We start from the raw sequence: 22610 nt of genomic DNA, 5'->3' as shown, positions 1-22610 counted from the left end.
AATTACTATATTACCATAACAAAATAAGTCTAGCAACATACATCAGTTTTGTTGCTAGGTTACAAATTATGCGGATCCTACATTTAAGGCCCCGATTCCCCAATCAAAAACGCAGACATCGATGATTGGCTATTCGTATGCGGATTGGGAAAAAACTGAATGTTATATATCCCAGACTCGCCAATCCCGATAATTTTTTTTGAAGATTTCCAACATGTTGAATTTTCTTGATTCCCCAGCAGAACGGGAAATTGGGGCAATACATCACTGATTACAATAATCTAGGTTATCTATTTTTTTAATATGGCACTCACTAAAATTCTAATCCAGTATAAATTTAGCAAGTTGTATAATGCTAGTATATGCCTCACAATATTATTTAGCAAATTAGATGATATCCTGATCTGCCAAATCATGCTACTTACCAGTGAGGCCAATCCTTTTTCACATTAATTTGGCATCCAAAAATCATGACTTGCTTATAAAAATGGAACTAACAGAAATATTGGTGTTTTATTAGCCCAGTATCTCATTCAGCTGCAAAATTCTGCAGCTTTAAAACCATCTAATGATGGTTTTTTATGGTAGTAATAACAATAATAAAGAAAGTTATGCATATGAATTAAACCAAAACATTTATTTATATGGGTGTAATCTGGAAAGTAGACAGTTTGCGCATTCCTGTCACGAAGGTCATTCGACCTCCCCAATTTACAGTCGGGCGCACTCCCTAATCTGTTTTCCAAGTGCTGTGTTATGGTTGTTTTTGATGATATTGTGCTTTGATAAAATGAACCCTACGATGCAAAATCCCCCCTACTTAAGTGTGGGGTGCTATTCGATTCTTGAATGTGCAGAAAGTGAGACATGATAAAATTTATCGGCAGTTAAAGCAGGTGTATGGTGATGTGAGAAAGGGGCGTGAAATGTTCAATAATAGATGAAGAAATGTGCATGGCGAGGATCTACTGGGACGCCCATCACTTGTCACAGTTTGGGGTGGGAGGTTTTCGATCATCCATAGGACTATAGTTCTGACCTTGCTCCAAGTGGTTCTTCACCTTTTCACTAAGTTGCTGGACAGAAAAGTTTGGAAATGATGATGAGTTGAAGCTTGCAGTCAGCAACTGGTTCAATGAACTGGAGGCAGCCGAGTACTGTAGGGGGATTCTAAATATATGATCAACGCTTACATGATACATTTTTTTTTTATTTGCTTACAGGCAAGCAGTCTGTATTTTTGGGATTACCCTCATATGTAGGGTTTGTTAGGTTTTATAAATGTGAGTAAAAAAAAAAGGAAAAGTTTAAGTACATATTTTGTTTTAATGGTTGCTGGTAATATAACATTACAAATTTACATAAATGATGTCAATTTCTAGATTTTTATAGGAAGACAATTTAACAAACATAGAAATACAGTGATTAATAATGATATATTTTACAGCTCTCTCTGATTAGAATTCCATGGTAACATACTGTACATATTATAATGCTATTGTTGTTGCCTGTGGATAGAGGTGGGCTAGAAACTCTGTTCACCAATGTTCAGTAGAAGAATCTGTTTGCTGTTCTGGGAAGAACAGTTTTTTGCCCACTATTTTACTGGTCAAATTAGCAAAACATGAATTTTCCTTTTTGTCCCTGTTCCTTTTTTATATAGTGCTTTCACTTTATAACATGACCATTGCTTACAATCTGATGTATGTAAAAAATTGTATTATGTCCATTATATATCTTCCCTGCACCCCTGATAAGACACCTGTAGTGGCCTATGTATTATAGGGAACATTGTACGTTCTTTTGGCAAGATTGAGTCATGCTAAACTGTAGACTGCCAGTAGTGATCAGTTCTATCATTAACATGGAAAGAAAGACCAGAAGTTCAAATATAATGTACAGTAATGTTTTATCAATGATGTCACTTTTTTTTTAATTCAAACCAGAATATACGGTAACAATACAAAAAACAAAGTCTAAAAACAAAGCATTTGGGTTCATTCTCTCTACGCTTTTTATGTTTACAGAACTATTTTTTATGTGGTGCATTTTTTAGATGATTTAATTTCCTATCTGGTTTCATTATAGTTGACGGACAAATATGAAGCTTTGAAGACTCCTGCCAATAATCAAGCAGGTTGTTTATATTATATGCATGTGATGCTTTAACATTGTGTGATCATTAATTGGAAATTTATGAACTTCAGATATTTCTTGTTTAAGTGCTGGTAAAACACTAACCATGTGGATAGAACTATATATGGGTAGATAAAATAATGTATAGACTGTGCTCAGGAAAAGCTGGCAGCTACATTTTCATTTTAAGGAGCCAAACGAGGCAGCCACCAGAAGTAGATTTACATGTGATGTGACTTACAGGCTCCACAGATTGATTCATTGTATGTCATAGGGCTGAACAATCAGTTTGATGTTTGTAAGATATAAAAAATTATGCAAGTTATATGTTCCTAGTGATTTATCTTCACATTTATTACAATGCAGTCAATCTATAACACTAGGAAGACACACCTTTGCTCTTGGATCTAGAAAGTCGGTTCTTTTTTCTTTCTGTTCTCGGTATCTGAGTGTTGTCTATACTAGCTAATTTCCCAGGATATCTTTGTGTTTCATTGGAAAAACATTCATTTAGCACTAGGCTTTCATTGTTTACAAATGTGTTAACATTGCATGTGTTTAAATAATTTTCTGGTCCGGTTACAGGGCGGAAATGTAACTGGGTATCATCCTTGCCCCCTTTTTCATGTGTGATTTCCTCAGTGCAATCATCATCAAATTTAAATAGCATCTGATTCACTTGACTCCCCGGATTAGGACTACGTTGTTGAATCTCATTATCAAATAGTTCAGGAGTAAAATGGATAGAGTCCTCTTCCTCCATCTCATTCTCAGGTGTCTCAGAAACCGAGATATTGTTTTTTCCAGTCATAGTAATATCATTAGGTGTACTGTCACGAAAAAGTGGAACCACATTACACAAATGTTCAGGAAGTTCTACTTTACTGGCACCATCTAGTATTCCAGATCGTTTCAATGTAACTTCATCTGTTTTGGTTGGACATCTTTCCATAAGCTCTGCAGTGCCATTAGTGTTACTGTTTCCCAGTTTGGTATCTGGGAAGGTGCTACTCCTAGAAGAAGCAGGAATTGGAGTTGATGTGAGGGGACTCTTGATAAAGAAGGAATAGAAAGAGGATTTTTGTTTCGTCTCATTAATTTTTTTCTTTTCAGATGTCTCTATTACTTGTTTCCTGGAGCCATGGGTTTTGCCTCTCCTGGTGTTTGTATTTTGATATATCTGTGCTCTGAAAGCTCCCGCATCAACTATTAAAAATCAAAAACAAATGTTAGATAACTACAGCCATGTATTCATTTATAAAACATGTACTGGCTTGTGTAAGGATACACATAGGGGGCCTAATACCGTTCCGCACGCAATGCCAATGTTCATGTAATTAGCGATTGTTTGCAACTGTGCATGTGTGAAAATTTCTAAAAACTCCTACAGCGCATACATTACACAGAGTGTACACACAAAGGTGCTATTGTGACAGACAGACTGGGCGTTCCTGGGAGGTGGCTAGAAACAAACGCAAAAATAGTCTGTTCACTGGGCGTATTATGGGCGTGGTACGAGAGTGTCAATGCAAGTGGCTGCATTCACAGACGCACAGCTGCAGGCATAGGAGGCCATAGTCAGATAGAGAAACTGCAGCTGTCTACGGCTGTTGCATGTTTCGATGGTGTGATCGATGGTGGCATATAAGGACACGCCAATCGGTGTTACATTGTGCACGGGCGCTAAAAGTGGGCATCTCTGTACTTGCACATTCAGCCGCTCAGATGTACACAAGGGAAGGAGTTTGTAGCATCATCTGCATACGGGTGACCGCCAATAGATGCTGCTGCATGCAACTCAGAATCAGGCCCAAGATGAGGTGGGCAGAGATATGCTTTCTTCCCTATTCAGTTACAGCACTTTCTGCTGCAATGATGATGATGATCATGGCTCTTTAGCATGTGATCATCAAAAGCCTGGTGGAAATGTATCAGATTATCACCAAGTATGACTAGATCTAATTTGTATGTTACAGCAAAAAGAGACGCATTGCTGTATAATTAGAACACAATAATTGTGCATTCTACTTTACATAATTATTGTGCTCTAATTAAACAAATTATAATGAACTACTATACATTAAAATGATTTCATACAAGTATATCATTCTCCAATAGTCCTATTCCTCCATGCTGCTCCCCTCTGATGATCTCCCTAACGCACCTAACCAGACTCTCTGCCAGCTTTAATCTTTCAAGTGTTCCCACAAAACCCAACTCTTCACTACAGCCTGTCCTACCCCCATGTGTTCTGCCAGCTACAGTCCTATCTCCACTAGAGTCTCACTAGCTCCTTCAGTCTCAGCATTGCCCTCTCCCTGTACACTGTAAGCTATAATGAGTAAGGCCCTCCCAACCCTGTCTTCTTTCGTCAACCTCATCAGCACTTGTTTTCATGTGGGATTGTATTTCTAAAATTTGTAACCCTGAGTGCCCTGTGCTGCAGTTTTGTGAGTCCTTACAAATAAATGATGATGTTGATTTTAATATGAACAATGTGAACATAAGCCCCCCCTTCAAATTAATTATTTCAAAACTGAAATATGATGAAGAATCCTTAGCTAGACAGTGTAATTTGGCCAGGAAGCTTTATCAAAAATACTGTAGGGTACAGAGAAAATACTGTTATCTTGAAGAAGGTTAATTCAATGGTGGTCATTCAAAACACCTCAGTGCAGTAGTATGACAGCAAATTGCACTTGCTGTCCTCATACATCTAGCCTCCTTGCGCGTTAAACAGCCCTTCTAGTCGCGCCATGCCGTGACTCTGTAGCGCCGAGCGTCTTTTCGTGCAACTTTTTACCTTCAAATGTGGGTGTATCTGCATGCGAATCGCTATGTTGCAGTGTCACAGCCGCTGACACTGTAAGGTAGCATTTCACATGCAGAGGCAGACAGAATATAGGCAAGCCACATATTTTAATCAGCAGAAGCTGCTTGAGGTCCTTTTCGCATCATTGTGCAAATAAGATGCATTTGAAGTTAAAAAGTCGCATGAAAATACGCTCTGCGCTACCGAGTCACACGGAGCTCCCTTGTTGTGCGTAACGCGGCTTGTAGCGCACAGAGGATAGATGTGGACACATCTGTATACATAATCACACATATGTAATCCAGTGTTCCATTTCCAGTCCACAGGCAAATAACCTATTCACAAAACATGTACTTATTCGTGCATACCTTTATTTTTGACTTGGCTCTCTTCTTCAGATCCCGATTGGTCTGAACTTGATAATATTGTGATTATAGGTGGTTGGGTTGTATGACTCTGCAGATAGCTTCTTTCTTCTGCATGTTCTAAGACACTATCAGACTGGTGAACAGTTAATTCCAACAATGAGGAAATGTCGGAGGTATTTATGGAAGAGATAGGTGGCTCCTGAGGAGAGAGATGATCACTGACCATGCTTGGTAGCTGCACACACTGCTGTTGATTTTTAGAAAACTCAACCAAGGATTGTAGTGCATTATTAAAGGTTGAGTGGTGCTGTACTAATTGCCGTACCCATTTTGAAAGCCCTGTAAAACAGATAATATGATGTGTAAAAGATTAAATGTATTGCATACAGAAGTTATTTTGGTAATAAGCACAAACCACATGAACATTTAAAAACATATTGCCTCTCTATTCAATTAACCAGGGCCTAAAATAGTTGGCAACTCACACAAAAACTGGCAATATCTTTGCAATATTTTCAGTATTTCTTCCTCAAATTTGGCAGTGATTTTTTTTTATTTTGTGAGCAAGGTTTCAGATGTCAGTTTTTGTTCATTGCTGAAATCTTATTTTATATCTGCTATCGCACGCATCATCTGTGTGTACTCTGCTCTAGGGTTTAGATGGAAACACTACATGTGGAATTCAGTTAGCAGTGGTAATTTACCACGGGTGAAAAAGGGTGGTGGCCTCGAGCTTTAATGCTAGGGCTATGCAGTTAGAGACACTTTTTCTCGCCTGATAAATTATCATTTTACCGCGTGTTAACCCATACAATCCGGGATAAGACCCCAGACCTATGGGTAAACACGGTCGTGGCACCCGCAAACTGGATTTCTTTTCAAGCCTACTTGTCGTTAACTGCAGCCTGTGGGCTGCCTTCGGCTCATTGAATAGCCCCACTGTTTCAATTAGCCTGTGATAAAATACAGTGGCTAAATAAATTCCCCCCTAGGTATTAATTTTACTACAGTGTAACTTATTTACAGGGTTCTAGCACCACACTATTAATGCATTGTTTCCATCAGAACTCCTGAGCAGAGTACACATTAGCACCTGTAGCATTGTAAGTACTTGTTATTATTTGGATTCTGTCAATAAATGCACTTTGATTTGTAAATATAGGGAAGAACCTTATCTTCATCAGAACCTAGCGACCTGCCCCGGCTTCGCATGGGAGCCATTTCATTTTGCCACAGACCCCCTGCATCTCATAACAACTTACGCCATTGTCACCACAGTCCCCTGCATCTCACAACAACCCCCTACGTCTCATTCCTGCTCTGTGCATCTTACCAGTGTCACCACAACCCCCACTGCTGCTGCCATGCAGCTGGCTGGGGCCCGGCCACTGGGATGTGCTTGGAAGGGCAGGAGGATCATGGATGAGAGATTTGTATTGGAGCTACCGTAAGCATTATCAGCACCATATCCCCAGGGCTGGGGTACCTGTGCATATTTCCGCAGCCTTCATGTGCACTAGTCCTCTGCTGCCGAAAATGGCGATGAGCAATGTCCTCTTTGCATAATGTACCCTGTATTTCCTGGGTTGACTGTTGAACTTCCTCGCTGTGGTGCCCCTGTCTGAGAACAGCTGTGACTTCCATGGGAGGTGCCTCCTGTTCACCGAGGGTGTGTGGCTGAGCGGGAACATCACACTGGAAAGGGAGCACTTCATGGTGGAAGAGTGGTGGCCAGAGTCCGTCTGCAGGTTCAGCGTAGGGATGGACATTGGAATCCGATGGTTGCTTCTCCCACTGCAGTTGCGGGTCACATGGTTGTGACATCAGAGGTCCTTTAACCTACTTGAATTTAGACCTAATCTAACTCGGCTCTGGCAGGGGCGCACTGTAGGCTGTTACATGTGACATCCTCAATAAGAAAGGCCTGATTCTTATTGGCTATTGCTTTCACACTGACAGCCGACAGACAGCTTCAATTCGGTACAGCATCCAATAACAATCAATCTGATTTTTATTGGACGCTGCAAACTGCTGCTGAACGGGCCAACGCGTTCGACTGGTTGAGTATCTGCGGTCAGCCATCTCTGATTTAAACCATCAGTGTACACACCAATACATTGTGGGTATTATTCAGAGTCAGTCTGAAAACCTAATCGCAATTTGTGATTTTTTTTTTTTAAAAGTCTGTGACCTATGCACAATCAGTCATTGCAGCACACAATGCTGTTTTCATGTATTTAAATACATGGATGTGTTTTTCACATTTAAGACCAATTAGACTGATGCAGCTATCATTATCAACATTACACTTACAACAGGGTCAGACCTGACACAGTCAGACCCCTACAGCAGGCTGCTTCTGAGACATTTCAGTCATTTGTATTAAGTTGACACTAGAAGCCTAGAACACGTCCTTATTGTACTTTGGTTGTGACAGCATACCCACTGCACTCACATTCGCGGCCACTTCACATGAACACACGCGCATTCCCCCCCCCAGGCCCTAGTCACAGAGAGCCAGAAGAAAGATTTGAGACCATGTGCAATAAAAAAAAAGTACTAGTTGAGACGGAAAAAAGACTCAACTATCACTTGAGACTGACTCTGAATAAGGCCCTGTGTGACTCATCACCTATGGAAAACATTTATGAAATGTATTAATTATAAACATTGACATACACTAGAGCAGTGGTTCTCAAACTCGTTCCTCAGGACCCCACACAGGTCACGTTTTCCAGATCGCCCAGCAGGTGCACAGGTGTATTCATTACTCACTGACACATTTTAGAAGACCCACAGGTGGAGCTAATTATATCACTTGTGAGTCTGTGAGGAGACCTGGAAAACAGGTACTGTTTGGGGTCCTGAGGACCGAGTTTGAGAACCTGTGCACTAGAGGACAGAAATGTCCAAGAAAACCATGGTTATGTAAAGTGTTTTTGATCGATAGTAAAAGCTCCGCAACTGGAGGACACTGCAAAATTCCATGTTACAGTGCCAGACGGAATATATTTTTCAATGCTTCTTGAATTTTGCCTTCTGCATTACCCTTTGTTCCATTTAAACGGTTATATGTCTAGATTTATTCTCATTTGTGGTTTTTGCAGTCTCAAAGACTTCCCGTATCTCCACTGAGAATTTCTTCACCAACTTTATACTGAAAAAAAATATTGCACTGTATTGTATTAAGTTTGTTTTGGCACCACCTATATCTTTTTATATCTATTTTGTTATTTTACATTTGAACAGATGTAAACTAGTAGAGGCTGCTATTGTGTGTATATATATTGGTAGTGTATATATGTGTATATATATTGGTAGGAACATATACAGGATTAGGCCACTAATGTTGCTGCAACTCATGTGTCTTTAGTCTCTGATACCATCAGCATACTGTCTAGTATGCTGATGGTATCAGAGACTAAAGACACATGAGTTGCAGAGTCTAGTGTCGACGAGCCTTTAATTATAAAGTAGTGGGTAGGAAATACTATATTATTGCAGTATTCAAGATAGTATACTACTAAATAATAAAAACACAACTTACCAAAACATTAGTCTATATATACATACAGTATATGTATTTTGGTGCTGGTAAGCCCAAAAAAACAAGCGATATGGTAAGAACTTACCTTTGTAATCTCTGTTTCTACGAGGTCCATAGGGTCCACAGGGTTGACCTTGGGATATAGCTGGATCTGGATCCACGCAGTTAAAGCTTTGCTGCTCCCAGGATGTACTGGGTCCATCCTCCTCTATACCCCGCCCCAGCCACAGGCACCTCAGTTGGTAAGTAGCCAAGGCTGGAGGAGATAAAAACAGGAGGAAGACTGGAACACACAAGAACCATACTCACGGAAAGGGAGACGGAAAATCGGTGACCAGCCACATAGCCCATATGAAGCCAGATGCGTCAGGGCGTCCTGTGGACCCTATGGACCTCGTAGAAACAGAGCTAACAAAGGTAATTTCTTACCATATCTCTTGTTTTCTACTTCAGGTTCCATAAGGGGTCCACAGGGTTGACCTTGGTGATGTCCCAAAGCAGTACAACTAAGGGCGGGGACGCTCCTGCGCTGAAAGGAGAACCCGACGCCCGAAGGATGCATCCTGAGAGGCGAAGGTGTCAAACTTATAGAACCGTAGAAAAGTCTGTATGGAAGACCAGGTGGCCGCCTTACACAGCTGAACAGCTGAGGCGCCACGGCCAGCAGCCCACGAGGGACCCACAGACCGAGTGGAATGAGCCTAAACAGAGGCTGGAACAGGTAAACCCTCCTGTGAATAAGCCTCACAAATAACCAAACGAAGCCAACGGGCCAAAGTTTGTTTGTTGGCAGGCCAACCCCTCTTTTGAAAACCAAAGAGGACAAACAAAGAATCAGATTTGCGAATGGAACTAGTGTGATCATTATAAACTTTGAGAGCACGGACAACATCTAAGGAAGCCTCACCAGCCGAGAGATCAGGTGACTGAAATGCCGGAACAACAATTTCCTGATTAATGTGGAACTTAGAGACTACCTTATGAAGAAAACCCAGACAGGTGCGAAGCACTGCCCTGTCCTGTGTTAAAAATCAGAAAAGGAGAACGGCAAGAAAGTGCGCCTAGTTCTGACACTCTCCTGGCCGAAGCAATTGCCAGGAGAAAAACAGTCTTAAGTGTCATCCACTTGAGTTCCACTGACTCAAGAGGTTCAAATGGAGGACCCTGCAAGGCCCGAAGCACCACTGCCAAATCCCAAGGAGCCACTGGTGGAACAAAGGGAGGCTGAATCCTGAGGAAATCAGGCAGAGTAGCAATTCTACGCAGGAACCACACAAAGTGCAGACACATGAACTTTCAATGAAGCGAGGTGTAAACCTAAGTCCAATCCAGACTGAAGGAACGCCAAAATCCTAGAAACACGAAACGCTTGAGGATCGTAGTTTCTGCACTCACACCATTGAAAATAAGTATGCCACACCCTGTGGTAAATCCTGGCGGAAGCAGGCTTGCATGCCTGTAGCATTGTGCTGATGACTGAGCTGGAAAACCCCGGGCTCTCAAGACGGATGTCTCAAGAGCCATGCTATCAAAGACACGACGACCCAGATCCAGGTAAAGGCAGGGCCCCTGAGATAACAGGTCCTCACGTTGAGGCAGAAGAAACGGAACGTCTATGGAAAGGCCCCGAAGATTGGAGTACCAGGGACGTCTGGGCCAAGCCGGTGCCACCAGCAGAAGCGAACTGTCGTCCTGTTTGAATTTCCAAAGGACCCGAGGCAGCAAGGCTATTGGAGGGAAGAGATACGCCAGTTGAAATGTCCATTTCACTGACAGCGCGTCCACTAGGCTTGCGCCGGTGTCTCTTGTCCTGGACCCATACACAGGCAATTTGTGATTGTGACGGGAGACCATGAGGTCCACCTCCGGCAGTCCGCACTTATCCACGAGCAGTTGAAATACATCTGGATGAAGGGACCATTCCCCGTGATGCACGTCGTGACGGCTGAGGAAGTCCGCTTTCCAGTTGAGAACTCCTAGAATGAAGACTGCCGAGATGGCCGGAAGGTGGCATTCCGCCCAAGACAGGATGTGTGACACCTCTGACATTGCTGCTCGACTGCGAGTCCCCCCTTGATGTTTGATGTACGCCACTGTGGTGGCGTTGTCGGACTGAACTTGCACTGCCCTTCCGTGAAGAGCGTGACCGGACAACTGGAAGGCCCTGTACAGGGCCCGAAGTTCCAGAATATTGATGGGAAAAACTGCTTCTTTCACCGTCCAACATCCCTGAAGTGAAAGGAGACTTGACACCGCCCCCCAACCCGGGGACTAGCATCCATCGTGAGCAGGACCCAGTCCGGGATCCAAAAGGGGCGGCCCTTGGTGAGATGAGGCGTCTGAAGCCACCAGGTCATCGACAGGCGCACCTCCAGAGACAACACAAGCATCTGAGTCTTGATCCGGTGTGGTAATCCATTCCATTTGGATAGAATCAGCCCCTGCAGGGGCCTGGAATGAAACTGGGCATACTCCACCATGTCGAACGTCGACACCATGGACCCCAGAACTCTCATTGCCAAGTGAACCGACACTTGGGAAGTCTTCAGACAACTGCTCACACGTAGTTGTAGGGAGGAAACCTTTTCCGGAGTCAGGAAGATCCTTTGCTGACAAGAGTCTAGAAGGGCTCCCAAATGAACCATCCTCTGTGATGGAATGAGAGAGGACTTCTTCCAGTTTATCAGCCACCCGTGTGCATGGAGACAAGCGATCGTCAGGTGTAGATGTAGCAAAAGGACCTCCGGAGAGCCGGCCAGCAATAGGAGGTCGTCCAGATATGGCAGAAGCCGTATACCCTGGCTATGCAGATGTGCAGCCATGACAGCCATCACTTTGGTGAACACCCTCGGGGCTGTGGAAAGACCAAAGGGTAGAGCCTGAAACTGGAAGTGAAGATGTTGTATAGCACCTCAGATACTGCTTGTGTGAAGGAGCTATAGGAACATGGAGGTAGGCGTCCTGGATATCCAGGGAGACCATATAATCCCCCGGTTCCATAGCCAGAATGATGGAATGCAAAGTTTCCATCCTGAAAGCAGGCACTCTGAGGAACTTGCAATAAAAAGGTGAAGGTTGCTGCGCCAGATAGTTAATATATCTACAGTGTAATAAATAACAAAACGTGAAGACAAGTATAAATACACACCCCTGTATTTATTTCGGGTGGCAGCTGTTAGCCAAGAGATATAGGGCTGTGGTTAACCAGCCCTTAATAGAAAATGTGTAACGATGTACTTGGGTGTTAGCGCCTATTAGTGTTAAATATATATGTGGAATGTTCATTAATACATAAAATATATGTTAGGTGTGAACAAAACAAAAATTGTTACTCATAATGGTGCCTTATATACAATTGTGGGTATTTCTAAAAGACTGTGTTAAAGTGCTTCAGTGCAAATATTTTTGTGTATAAAGATATACACAATTTAATTAGCTGTATACAGTATAAAGTGTCAAGTGAAAAAAAAAATATATAAATTCAATAAATATAAAGTGCCAGAGTGCTATGTACCAAAGGATTAAATAATAATAAAAAAATTACATTAGTTTAAAAACAACTAATTTATTACAATTATTTCATAAAAATACTCAATACAACATGCACATAAAAATTTACAATATAATACTAATGGATGGATAAACAAAAGTAAAGAAGGAAATACTATTTTATATAGAACCGTATCTAATTGATACTGTGAGTACTTAGAAAATTCATTAAAACATTTTTCCATACAATAAACAATGTTTTTTAAAAATATTCTTTTATCTTATTCTCATCACGTTCATCTTAGGTAGGCAATAAATTAGTTGTTTTTAAAGTAATGTAACATTTTTTTTTTTTTAGATTAATCCTTTGGTACTTAGCACTCTGGCACTTTATATTTATTGAATATATACATATATTTTTTTTCACTTGACACTTTATATACAGCTAATTAAATTGTGTATATCTTTATACACAAAAAGTTTTTGCACTGAAGCACTTTAACACAGTCTTTTAGAAATACCCACAATTGTATAAAAGGAACCATTATGAGTAACAATTTTTGGTTTGTTCACACCTAATATATATTTTAAGTATTAATGAACATTCCACATATATATTTAACACTAATAGGCGCTAACACCCAAGTACATCGTTACTCTGAGGGACTTGTTCAACGATTTCAGGTTGAGAATGGACCGATGAGACCCATTGGGTTTTGGAACCAGAAATAGAGAAGAGTAATAACCCGTCCCGCATTGAGATGGCGTAACGGGAACAACAACCCCTGCTTTCAGCAAGGACTCTATGGCTTCCTGGAACAGCAATGCCTTGGTCTTGTCTTGGGAAAGACTCGTGCAGAAGAACTGTTAAGGGGGTCTGTACCGGGCTTGGAAGTAGGGCGTCTAAGTGCTCCAGGCCTGCTTCTTTGGTTTAGGGGCAGTCTTGGTTGACGACAGTCTCGGGAAGGATTGACCCTTGGACTTACCCTGAGTCCGAAAGGACCGAAAAGCTGAGGTCCGAGGTTTAGAAGGCGCAGCTGCTGATGGCAAAAACGCCGACTAGACAATTTTGTCCAGGTCAGGGCCGAACAAAATTTCCCCATTAAAGGGTAAGGCCTCTAGGCCTTTCTTGGAATCCGCATCCGCTCTCCAAGAATGAAGCCTGCGAGCAGAGACCGCTGCCGCCGAAACTCTAGAAGTGAGGAGACTGGCATCCAAAGACGCCTCCCCAATATAGGAAGCGGCATCCCTCATCTGACCAACCAAAGCTCTCTGAACCTCCAGAACTTCTTCAGTAAGTGTATCCTCCAGTACATTGGCCCAGCTCACAATGGCTTTAGCCACCCAAGAGATGGCTATGGGCGGATGGGCCACCACCCCAGAGAGAGAATATATGGATTTCTAACAAGTCTCCACTTTCCAGTCCGTGGGATCCTTTAGAGATGAAATGGACGGCATTGGCAAGGTAGCACTCTTGATCAGGCGAGTGACGTGTGAATCCACCGCAGGCGGCGTTTCCCACTTCTTGCAATGACTAGCAGGAAACGGATAACTACTGCTTCTTCGTTTCTGCCGCTGGAACCTCTTACTAGGCGACTGCCAGGCCTCCGCCATATGATCAGTTAGTCGGTCAGATAAAGGAAAAACAGCCGAAGTCACTTTTGCCTGTTTAAAATTGGGATATTTGGACTTAGGGGTCGGGGCATCATCCTCTATATCAAGAATGGACTGCACCACCCGCACATTAATGGTAGACTTCGTCTCCACTTCCGGAGCAGGGGAATCTGAATCAGAATCCTCATGCAATTCGCCCTCATCCGAGGACGCATCTGAGTCTGATAACTGCGCAGACTGGGATGACGAAAAAGTGCGTTTTGACGCCTTGTGAGGTTTGTCATTACGCAACATGGTGTGAAAAGCCAAAGAAGAGGCCACCAAACTTTGGTCAGAATTTGAGAACACATGTACCCACAGTGGGTTAGCTTGCGGGAGACCCTGGAAGGGGATGACGGACTGCTGCGTCATCGGAGACTAAACATACATAGGGAACCCCGCATATGGATGAACTGTCTGAGGCCCAGGGGGATACTGCAATAATTGCGGTACACCCAGCGAAGGGGGGATGGCGGGTTGTGGTAACCCCCTATGGGATAGGTTAGTCGGAACCGCCAGACGGTCCGCGATGGAGGCCAGCACCTGGGAAAATACCGCCCAAGGGAGATCCTGTCTCGAAGTTGGGGGATTAGAGGGACCAGGTAACTGACGACATCTGACACCAAGACATGTCTTGATAAAAGCACTCTGACGCTGAAACGTTAATCATCTGCACCAGCTGAGTCTGTGATTTATTTCTGAAATTATCAGTCCGGGAGTGCCATTCATTATTTTGCATATATATATATATATATATATATATACACACACACAGTATATACACACATATATACTAAATAAATTGGATATGATAATGTTTTCTTACACAAACACTGTTGAAGACTCAATAAAATGAGTAGAGCTATAGATAGATATGTAAGAGTAAATATTTTCATAGTGTGTGGAGCAATGTAATACTAATATGAAGGTATATAAATGCCTGTCATAGTATGACAAACTTACAGTCCTTTTCAAAAGACCTCCGATGCCTGTATTTTTAAATTGTACTGTGGAATCTGAGCTCCCCCCACTGGTCATACTGAAGAAGCATTAGCCATCTAAATTTTATTTTTTATTATTGTTTCCATCTCATTACTTGTCTGCTTGTAGCAATTTTTGGGCTACAGTGGCTGAGGATTTACGGATTTGCACAGCAGTCATGCCTTTATAAATTAGACTTCTAATGTGTTTAACTGAGGAACTTAAAGCAAAATCAGTTACTACATGACAGGCACAGTGTTGTTTCCCTGCGCTCATTGACTGTACAGTACATTATCTCATAGCGCACATGAAAATGGAAATATAGAGATATATTAAATATCAATGTCCCATAAACTCAGAATAGTGGACTTTAATGTCAAAACATAGTTGTATTAACAATTATAAACACTGCAATAAAACTGCACTTTATAGCACCAATAAGAACTGCGTGTATGTTTCATAAGGTTTATAAAACTGAAAATTAAATAAAACAATAGCATCTATCCTATCGGAAAAATAAATATATACACTTTATGTAGGATACTGTATGACGAATATATATCTGGGGAAATTGCTACTAATGAAAAGGATTTGGCATTGATTTCATTCAAATACAAGGACACACAATTTACATATTCACCCTTTTTGTGTAGAAGGACATTAGATTTACATTTTCAACCTGCTTACATACAGGGCCACAAGATTACATTTTTACCAGTCTTACATACAGAGCCACTACAGTTTTATTCTCACCCTCCATGTACTGTATACAGAGCCACTAGATTTATTGTCACCGTCCATGTATAGAGCCACTACACATTTCTCACCCTCCATGTATACAGAGCCACTACAGTTTTATTCTCACCCTCCATGTATACAGAGCCACTACAGTTTTATTCTCCCCCTCCATGTATACAGAGCCACTACAGTTTTATTCTCCCCCTCCATGTATACAGAGCCACTACAGTTTTATTCTCCCCCTCCATGTATACAGAGCCACTACAGTTTTATTCTCCCCCTCCATGTATAGAGCCACTACACATTTCTCACCCTCCATGTATACAGAGCCACTACAGTTTTATTCTCACCCTCCATGTATACAGAGCCACTACAGTTTTATTCTCCCCCTCCATGTATACAGAGCCACTACAGTTTTATTCTCACCCTCCATGTATACAGAGCCACTACAGTTTTATTCTCCCCCTCCATGTATACAGAGCCACTACAGTTTTATTCTCCCCCTCCATGTATACAGAGCCACTACAGTTTTATTCTCCCCCTCCATGTATACAGAGCCACTACAGTTTTATTCTCCCCCTCCATGTATACAGAGCCACTACAGTTTTATTCTCCCCCTCCATGTATACAGAGCCACTACAGTTTTATTCTCCCCCTCCATGTATACAGAGCCACTACAGTTTTATTCTCCCCCTCCATGTATACAGAGCCACTACAGTTTTATTCTCACCCTCCATGTATACAGAGCCACTACAGTTTTATTTGTACTCTCCATATATACAGAGCCACTACAGTTTTATTCTCACCCTCCATGTATACAGAGCCACTAGTTTTATTCTCCCCCTCCATGTATACAGAGCCACTACAGTTTATTCTCACCCTCCATGTATACAGAGCCACTACAGTTTTATTTGTACTCTCCATATATACAGAGCCACTAGTTTTCTTCTCACCCTCCATGTATACATAGCCACTACAGTTTTATTCTCACCCTCCATGTATACAGAGCCACTACAGTTTTATTCTCACCCTCCATGTATACAGGGCCACTACAGTTTATTCTCACCCTCCATGTATACAGAGTCACTACAGTTTTATTTGTACTCTCCATATATACAGAGCCACTACAGTTTTATTTTTACTCTCCATATATACAAAGCCACTATTTTTATATATTCACCTTTCTCAGAGTCACAAGATTAACATTTTCACCCTTCTCATGCACACAGGGCACCTGGATTTACATCATTCTTATACATCGGACCACTAGATTTACACTTTGAGCCTTCTCACATACAGAGCCACTAGACTTATATTGGCATGCTTCTTATATACAGAACTACTAAATTTCACATTTTTACCTGAATTACCTAGGCAAAACTTAAGTCATTCAGATTAATCAGACAGCCTTAATAGCACAGGTAAATGAAACGTAACTGTCTGTTTAGACATTGTATTCTTACCAGTAATATATTTAGGATTGTTCCTGAAACGGTCATCAACTAAAATGAGAGCACCCCAATCATTCTTATGACGGATGCACCTGTTTATAAAAACAAAACAAAAAAACAGAACTAAATTGATTGACGGAAACCTATTGATTATTTACAGATTAACTGTAAAGTATTGAAGGAATGACAACTCATATAGTTTATACACTGGGTAATAGTAAACAGTTTGCAACAGCATTTAGTAATGTAAATTAGAAAATGTACATTAAAACTACATTAAAACAATAAAGGATGTAAGTGTATACCTGTAGCATTTTTCAATATTTGATGGCAATTTGTTTTTATAAAAAAAAATTGTGTTTTGCTGTCATTGCTATTGTTTTATTATTATTATTGTCTATTAGTTAGCATAAACTTCTTCCCCAGTGCTGCACATAACAGTATAGACAGACATATGTCTTGTCTCCATCAGCGTATTTAACTACCCTCAGATTTCGTAATACTACATTAGCAATGTCCTGACACACAAGAAGTGTGCGAGAATGATTTACCCAAATATAAAACAAAACATAATTGCATAATTGTATTTTCAGGCAGGATTTGTAAAATCATTTCATGCCAAGGCATCAGTGTGCTTTATACAAATATATTCTCTCAGTGTGTATGCAGCCTTGCGCCGTATGATTGAGCCAAACTTGTAAAACTTGTACATCTGCTTTGCCAGTTTTCGGCCTCTATGTACAATATAATTGATTTTACCTGAATATCACTTACTATAAATCAGAAACATACAAGCCAAAACATGTTTTATGCCTATATTTTCATAAGACAATATAAGTTTAAGTGACTAATATAAGAATAAATATTAAAACATGAATGGATTAACCTGTACAAATCATGTTTGTTTGTCACTGTACGACCATGCAAGACTGTAAATACTATGCCGTGTGTGCTTCATCACTATTTCAACTATTAATTCCTACTTGGAAAAAAAAAAGAACCACCAGCTAGAAAGTTTACTTTGTTGTACAGTTCGTGCATGGCAGAGCATTTGTGATTCATAAGGAAAGTGCCAGATTCAAGCCTTTCTGCTTCTAAGGCCATAAATTTGTGTAGACATTTTGCTCCCAAAATGTGACCACTTTCTATCACTGTCAGCATATATTATATTTTAGTGAAAGATATCTTCAAGTAAAAGGTCACTTGTCTTTAGTGAATTTCTTTCCCTGATCATGGCCTTTATGTGACGTTTTATTGAGTGCAGAGTGAATGAGGATGAGCTGCTATTTTTGTTCAAATTCTTTTTAATTTCACAGACTTCAAAAAACATTGCCTCTATGTTTCTTGAACTCGGCAAGAGCCTTTAGCCAGGCACACACACGATGAAAAATCCAACACACACGATGAAAAATCCAATACGCTGTTTGCTATAGCTCAGCGCATTTCTTATAATCAATATTTACAAAGTAAAACATGAAGTGAAGTGATTTGTATTAAATGAGAGCAGTTTTGCATGCAAAGCTTTATATATAAATGTACAAACTGCATATTAATTATTTATGATCTTCATTACATGTGACATTATCTGCTGCATACAATTTGTTATATAGACTAAACTTTATTTAGGTAAAATGTGGCCTGTACTACTAAAAATACCAGGACAGATTTACAAACCATTATGAAGATAGCTATCTAATATTATGAAGCAAATTACAATATTACTATAGTTTACATTAATACAAATTCATTAAGCACTTCATTAACGTTAAAAATAATTAATGGTTAATTTTTTTTTTATCCTGGACAGAATCTTCCAAATTATATTAGGCTTAGCATACTGTATGTGTAAATTAGAACCCGAGTTATATGAAATCCATTAGAGTAATATCTCATGATATATGTAATAAACACTGCAAGTGTGAGCATGAACAAAAATAAAACCAGCTCTCATGTAAGGTCACGGGGTGATCTTGTTCTCCACTAGTACTAACGTATGAGTAACAGAGCAAATGCAGCTTAATCTCATAACAGGCTTATATAATAGGGATCTATGTTATGTCACAGTGGGGAGATTACATAGAAGTCAAGGATGTAAGGTTATCTATTGCATTTAAAGTAATTTTATATATATATATATATATAGAAATACACAGTATATGTTAATATATATATATATATATATTTATATATATATATATGAGAGATTCAGAAAAATAGTTTGATAACATTTGATGCATTGCACACATTAGGGGCATACCTGTTTAAGATATTCTGCATTAGTGATTGTTTGTTTGAAAATTTGGCATGCATTCATTTCAAATAATTTACAGCATAGGTATAAAAAATAAAATGTTGACTTTGCCTGGAAAATATGAAGTCTTGTTAAAATCTGGCTAAAGAATAATTGCCAATGCAACATACCAATGACAACAATTATGTGTGTTGCGTATGAACAATAATCACCACAATAATTAGAAGAGAATGTACAAAGTCACAATAACTTACCTCCCCAAGGCTTGGTTCAGGGCTCTGTAGGCTTGAATCTCATACCACTGGCTGCCAGGCAGAAGTCCTCGGCTCTTTGAGTGCTGATCATTATACTTTCTTTTAAGCTCAACCTAAAAATTAAAAAGCATAGCAAAACAAAGTATTGTAACATTTTCTTAACGGTCACAATATAAATATCATATCACATAACTTGAGTCAAGAATCTCAATGTTTCGATGATTGTGTACTTTATGAATGCAAACATTAAAATTTCACTGTAATTCCAAAACCTCTGTAATATAATTTGTACTCGTCATTACTTTATAGATATCTTACACACTCAAGGGGTTAAGTGACCAACAGAAACTTCAGTTAAAATCCCAAATGGGTTGCTTGTTTATACTGGCATGTTTCCCAGCTGTAAGGAACGTAATATTAATAAAATGCTATAGCTGTTACTCATATTATTTGGAATAGCTAAGCAGACTTAACATCATGGTAATGTACTTCTATTAGCACTCAGAAGATCTAAAGAATTTTTTTTTTCTTTTTAACTATGGAGTCCTGAATGTTAACACACTGCTCTACTTAAAATGCCACACCTGTAATAGAACATGTCCAATATAACATGTATATTACTTTTTTATCTATTTTGTGGCATTTCAGAAGATGTTGCTGTAACTACATTGATGCTCATACAACATCGCTGGAGTTCAAGCTAGATAATGAGTGCATTAAAACAACAAAAAAATATATGCATGTTAAATGTATTACTCAAGCAGCCCAAACACCACATAAATAATGAACCAGGCTCCAGTCTGAGAAGAGCTAAAATCATCATCATAAAGCAGCATAATTAATTAATGAAAGCGGCAGAAAGCAGCCATATTGTCCGATTCAGACCTCACTTGATGTAACGTGTTACATTTTGGGTGACACAAAATAAATGATATAAAATAATATTTTATAGTAAGTTGTCATCACATACAGTAAAATATCCAAAACAGAAGCAAATGAGCATAATGGAAGTCTCCGCCCTATTATAATATTTAGGTTAATTTGCTTAGTGTATTGTTTTGCCTCGGCACCAGCACACAAAGTGGTGAACATGAAAACACAGTTTACAATAAATGTCAACTTGAAACATAAGTATAGAGCTTGAAACTTAAATACATGTACATATCTTCCTTATAGTTACAGCAGAAAGTTAAGCATAATTACAAAACCAAAATATGTACTTTCCACATCTCATGCTGCAATGATATGTTTTTGCTGCCAAATTTACAATATAATATGATTACACTATAACACAATATTTAACAGAAATGTTCTTCGGTCTCATTTCTTAAACAATGCATACTGTATAGGTAAACTGTAAGATAAATCTTAATACACTAATGTAATAATATAATGTACCTGACCTCTTTGCACCAGTTTGTGATAATGTCTTATATGCTAGTAACTAGCAGTTTCACTCCACTTACACTTGTATGCAGCTCTCTAGCAAGTTAATATATAAAATATTTTTAGTTGATCATTAAAACGGATACTGAAAACAGATTTTTGTTTAGAGGAGTAGAAAAACACCTATGGCTTAATAACTGCAGATGGTAATACTGGAACATAAAATAGTTTTACTTTTGTTGATAAGAATTCAGCTCTGCAAGTTTCGAGCAGCAAACATACTTTAGCATAACTGAAGAAATGGACAGGTATGAACCAGCATTAAATTACCAGGTTACCCCGTTTCCACCAGCAACAAAGCAAGCAATGTTCTTTGGCACAGTAACAAGTTTTGACAAACATCACAAATCCCAGACTGTAAAAGTTTGAATCTGCAAACAGAGTTTGATGGTCTTTTGAGTAAAACGCCGCGCCGGGAAGTTTTTTTCTTTTGGAATTGCTCTTTTGTACAGTGCTAACCTTTTTAAAATGACAGCTGAAGGGACACGCTTCAGGAAAAAGACAGAAGACTTCTAACTATTTCTGACAGGTCATTTTCAACATGGGTTGGGGTATACAAAATTTTATTTTCAGTACCTATGCCCTTTAAAACGACCTGTCAAATTCACAAATTCAAACTTTAAAGCCAGACAATAAATTGTTTTTGATATTGTAGATGGAATTCTTGCCTCAGACAGACAAAAGCATTTTGCACAGTTGCGCTTTTTCTCTTAAAGTAAAAGGTGGAAGAAAATCTCACAGGTCCCACAACCACTTTTAAAAAATGGTACATTGATACAGCAAGATGTGTATGACAGACGAATATACAGGGATAAACAGGTGTTATATGGCAATGGGCTAACTGCATATCATAATGTTACAGATATATGAAGGGAGACCTACCTACTGTACATAATCATATGAATGAAAATGTATTTTGTTTCACAACATATGTAGTTACTTTTAGCATACAAAATTTTAAATCTTACCATATACACAAACTCAGGAATATATTCCATTACACCATTAGTTATAATTTTCAAGGGACATTTAATGCTGACAATGGAAAACTAACATACATATACAGACGTGTCCACATACATCTATCCTCCATGCGCTACAAGTCGGGCCACACAACGTGGGAACTCCGTGTGCCTTGGGAGCGCTGAACGTCTTTCGTGTGACTTTTTACCTTCAAATGCGTCTTATTCACACATTAAAATGATATGCAGCATGCCTATATTCTGTGTATGACTGCGGGTGTATCTACATGTGACATGCTATGTTACAGTGTCAGCGGCTATAACACATATAATTTTAATCAGCAGAAACTGCTTGTGCTAACTATTCACATCACTGTGCAAATAAGATGCATTTGAAGTGAAAAAGTTGCAAGAAAAGACGCTCTGCGCTACCGAGTCACGCCACGACATGGCGTGGCTAGAAAGGCTGTTTAGCACGCAAGGAGGCTAGATGTTTGAGGACACATCTGTACATATATATAT

The 22610-nt window shown here is 39.7% G+C and overlaps 1 protein-coding gene across 1 annotated transcript in view; it reads right to left on the bottom strand.

Annotated features, from left to right (window-relative positions):
- Nucleotides 1–1328: 1328 nt before the first annotated feature.
- BRIP1 (BRCA1 interacting DNA helicase 1) overlaps nt 1329–22610 on the bottom strand; it is a 421240-nt gene continuing 399958 nt past the window's right edge. The window contains exons 17-20 of the mRNA XM_088446318.1: nt 19681–19793; nt 17188–17267; nt 5317–5655; nt 1329–3342 (exon numbers count right to left, since the gene is read on the bottom strand). Coding sequence (XP_088302444.1) covers nt 2516–3342; nt 5317–5655; nt 17188–17267; nt 19681–19793 — 1359 coding nt within the window. The 3' untranslated portion in view covers nt 1329–2515. The remainder of the gene's footprint in view (nt 3343–5316; nt 5656–17187; nt 17268–19680; nt 19794–22610) is intronic.

This window comes from Taudactylus pleione, unplaced genomic scaffold, assembly GCF_031769625.1.
Source record: "Taudactylus pleione unplaced genomic scaffold, aTauple2 ptg000397bl, whole genome shotgun sequence".
Taxonomy (NCBI): domain Eukaryota; kingdom Metazoa; phylum Chordata; class Amphibia; order Anura; family Myobatrachidae; genus Taudactylus; species Taudactylus pleione.
Note: the sequence above shows the minus strand (reverse complement) of the source record. Positions and strands in the feature narration are given on the sequence as shown.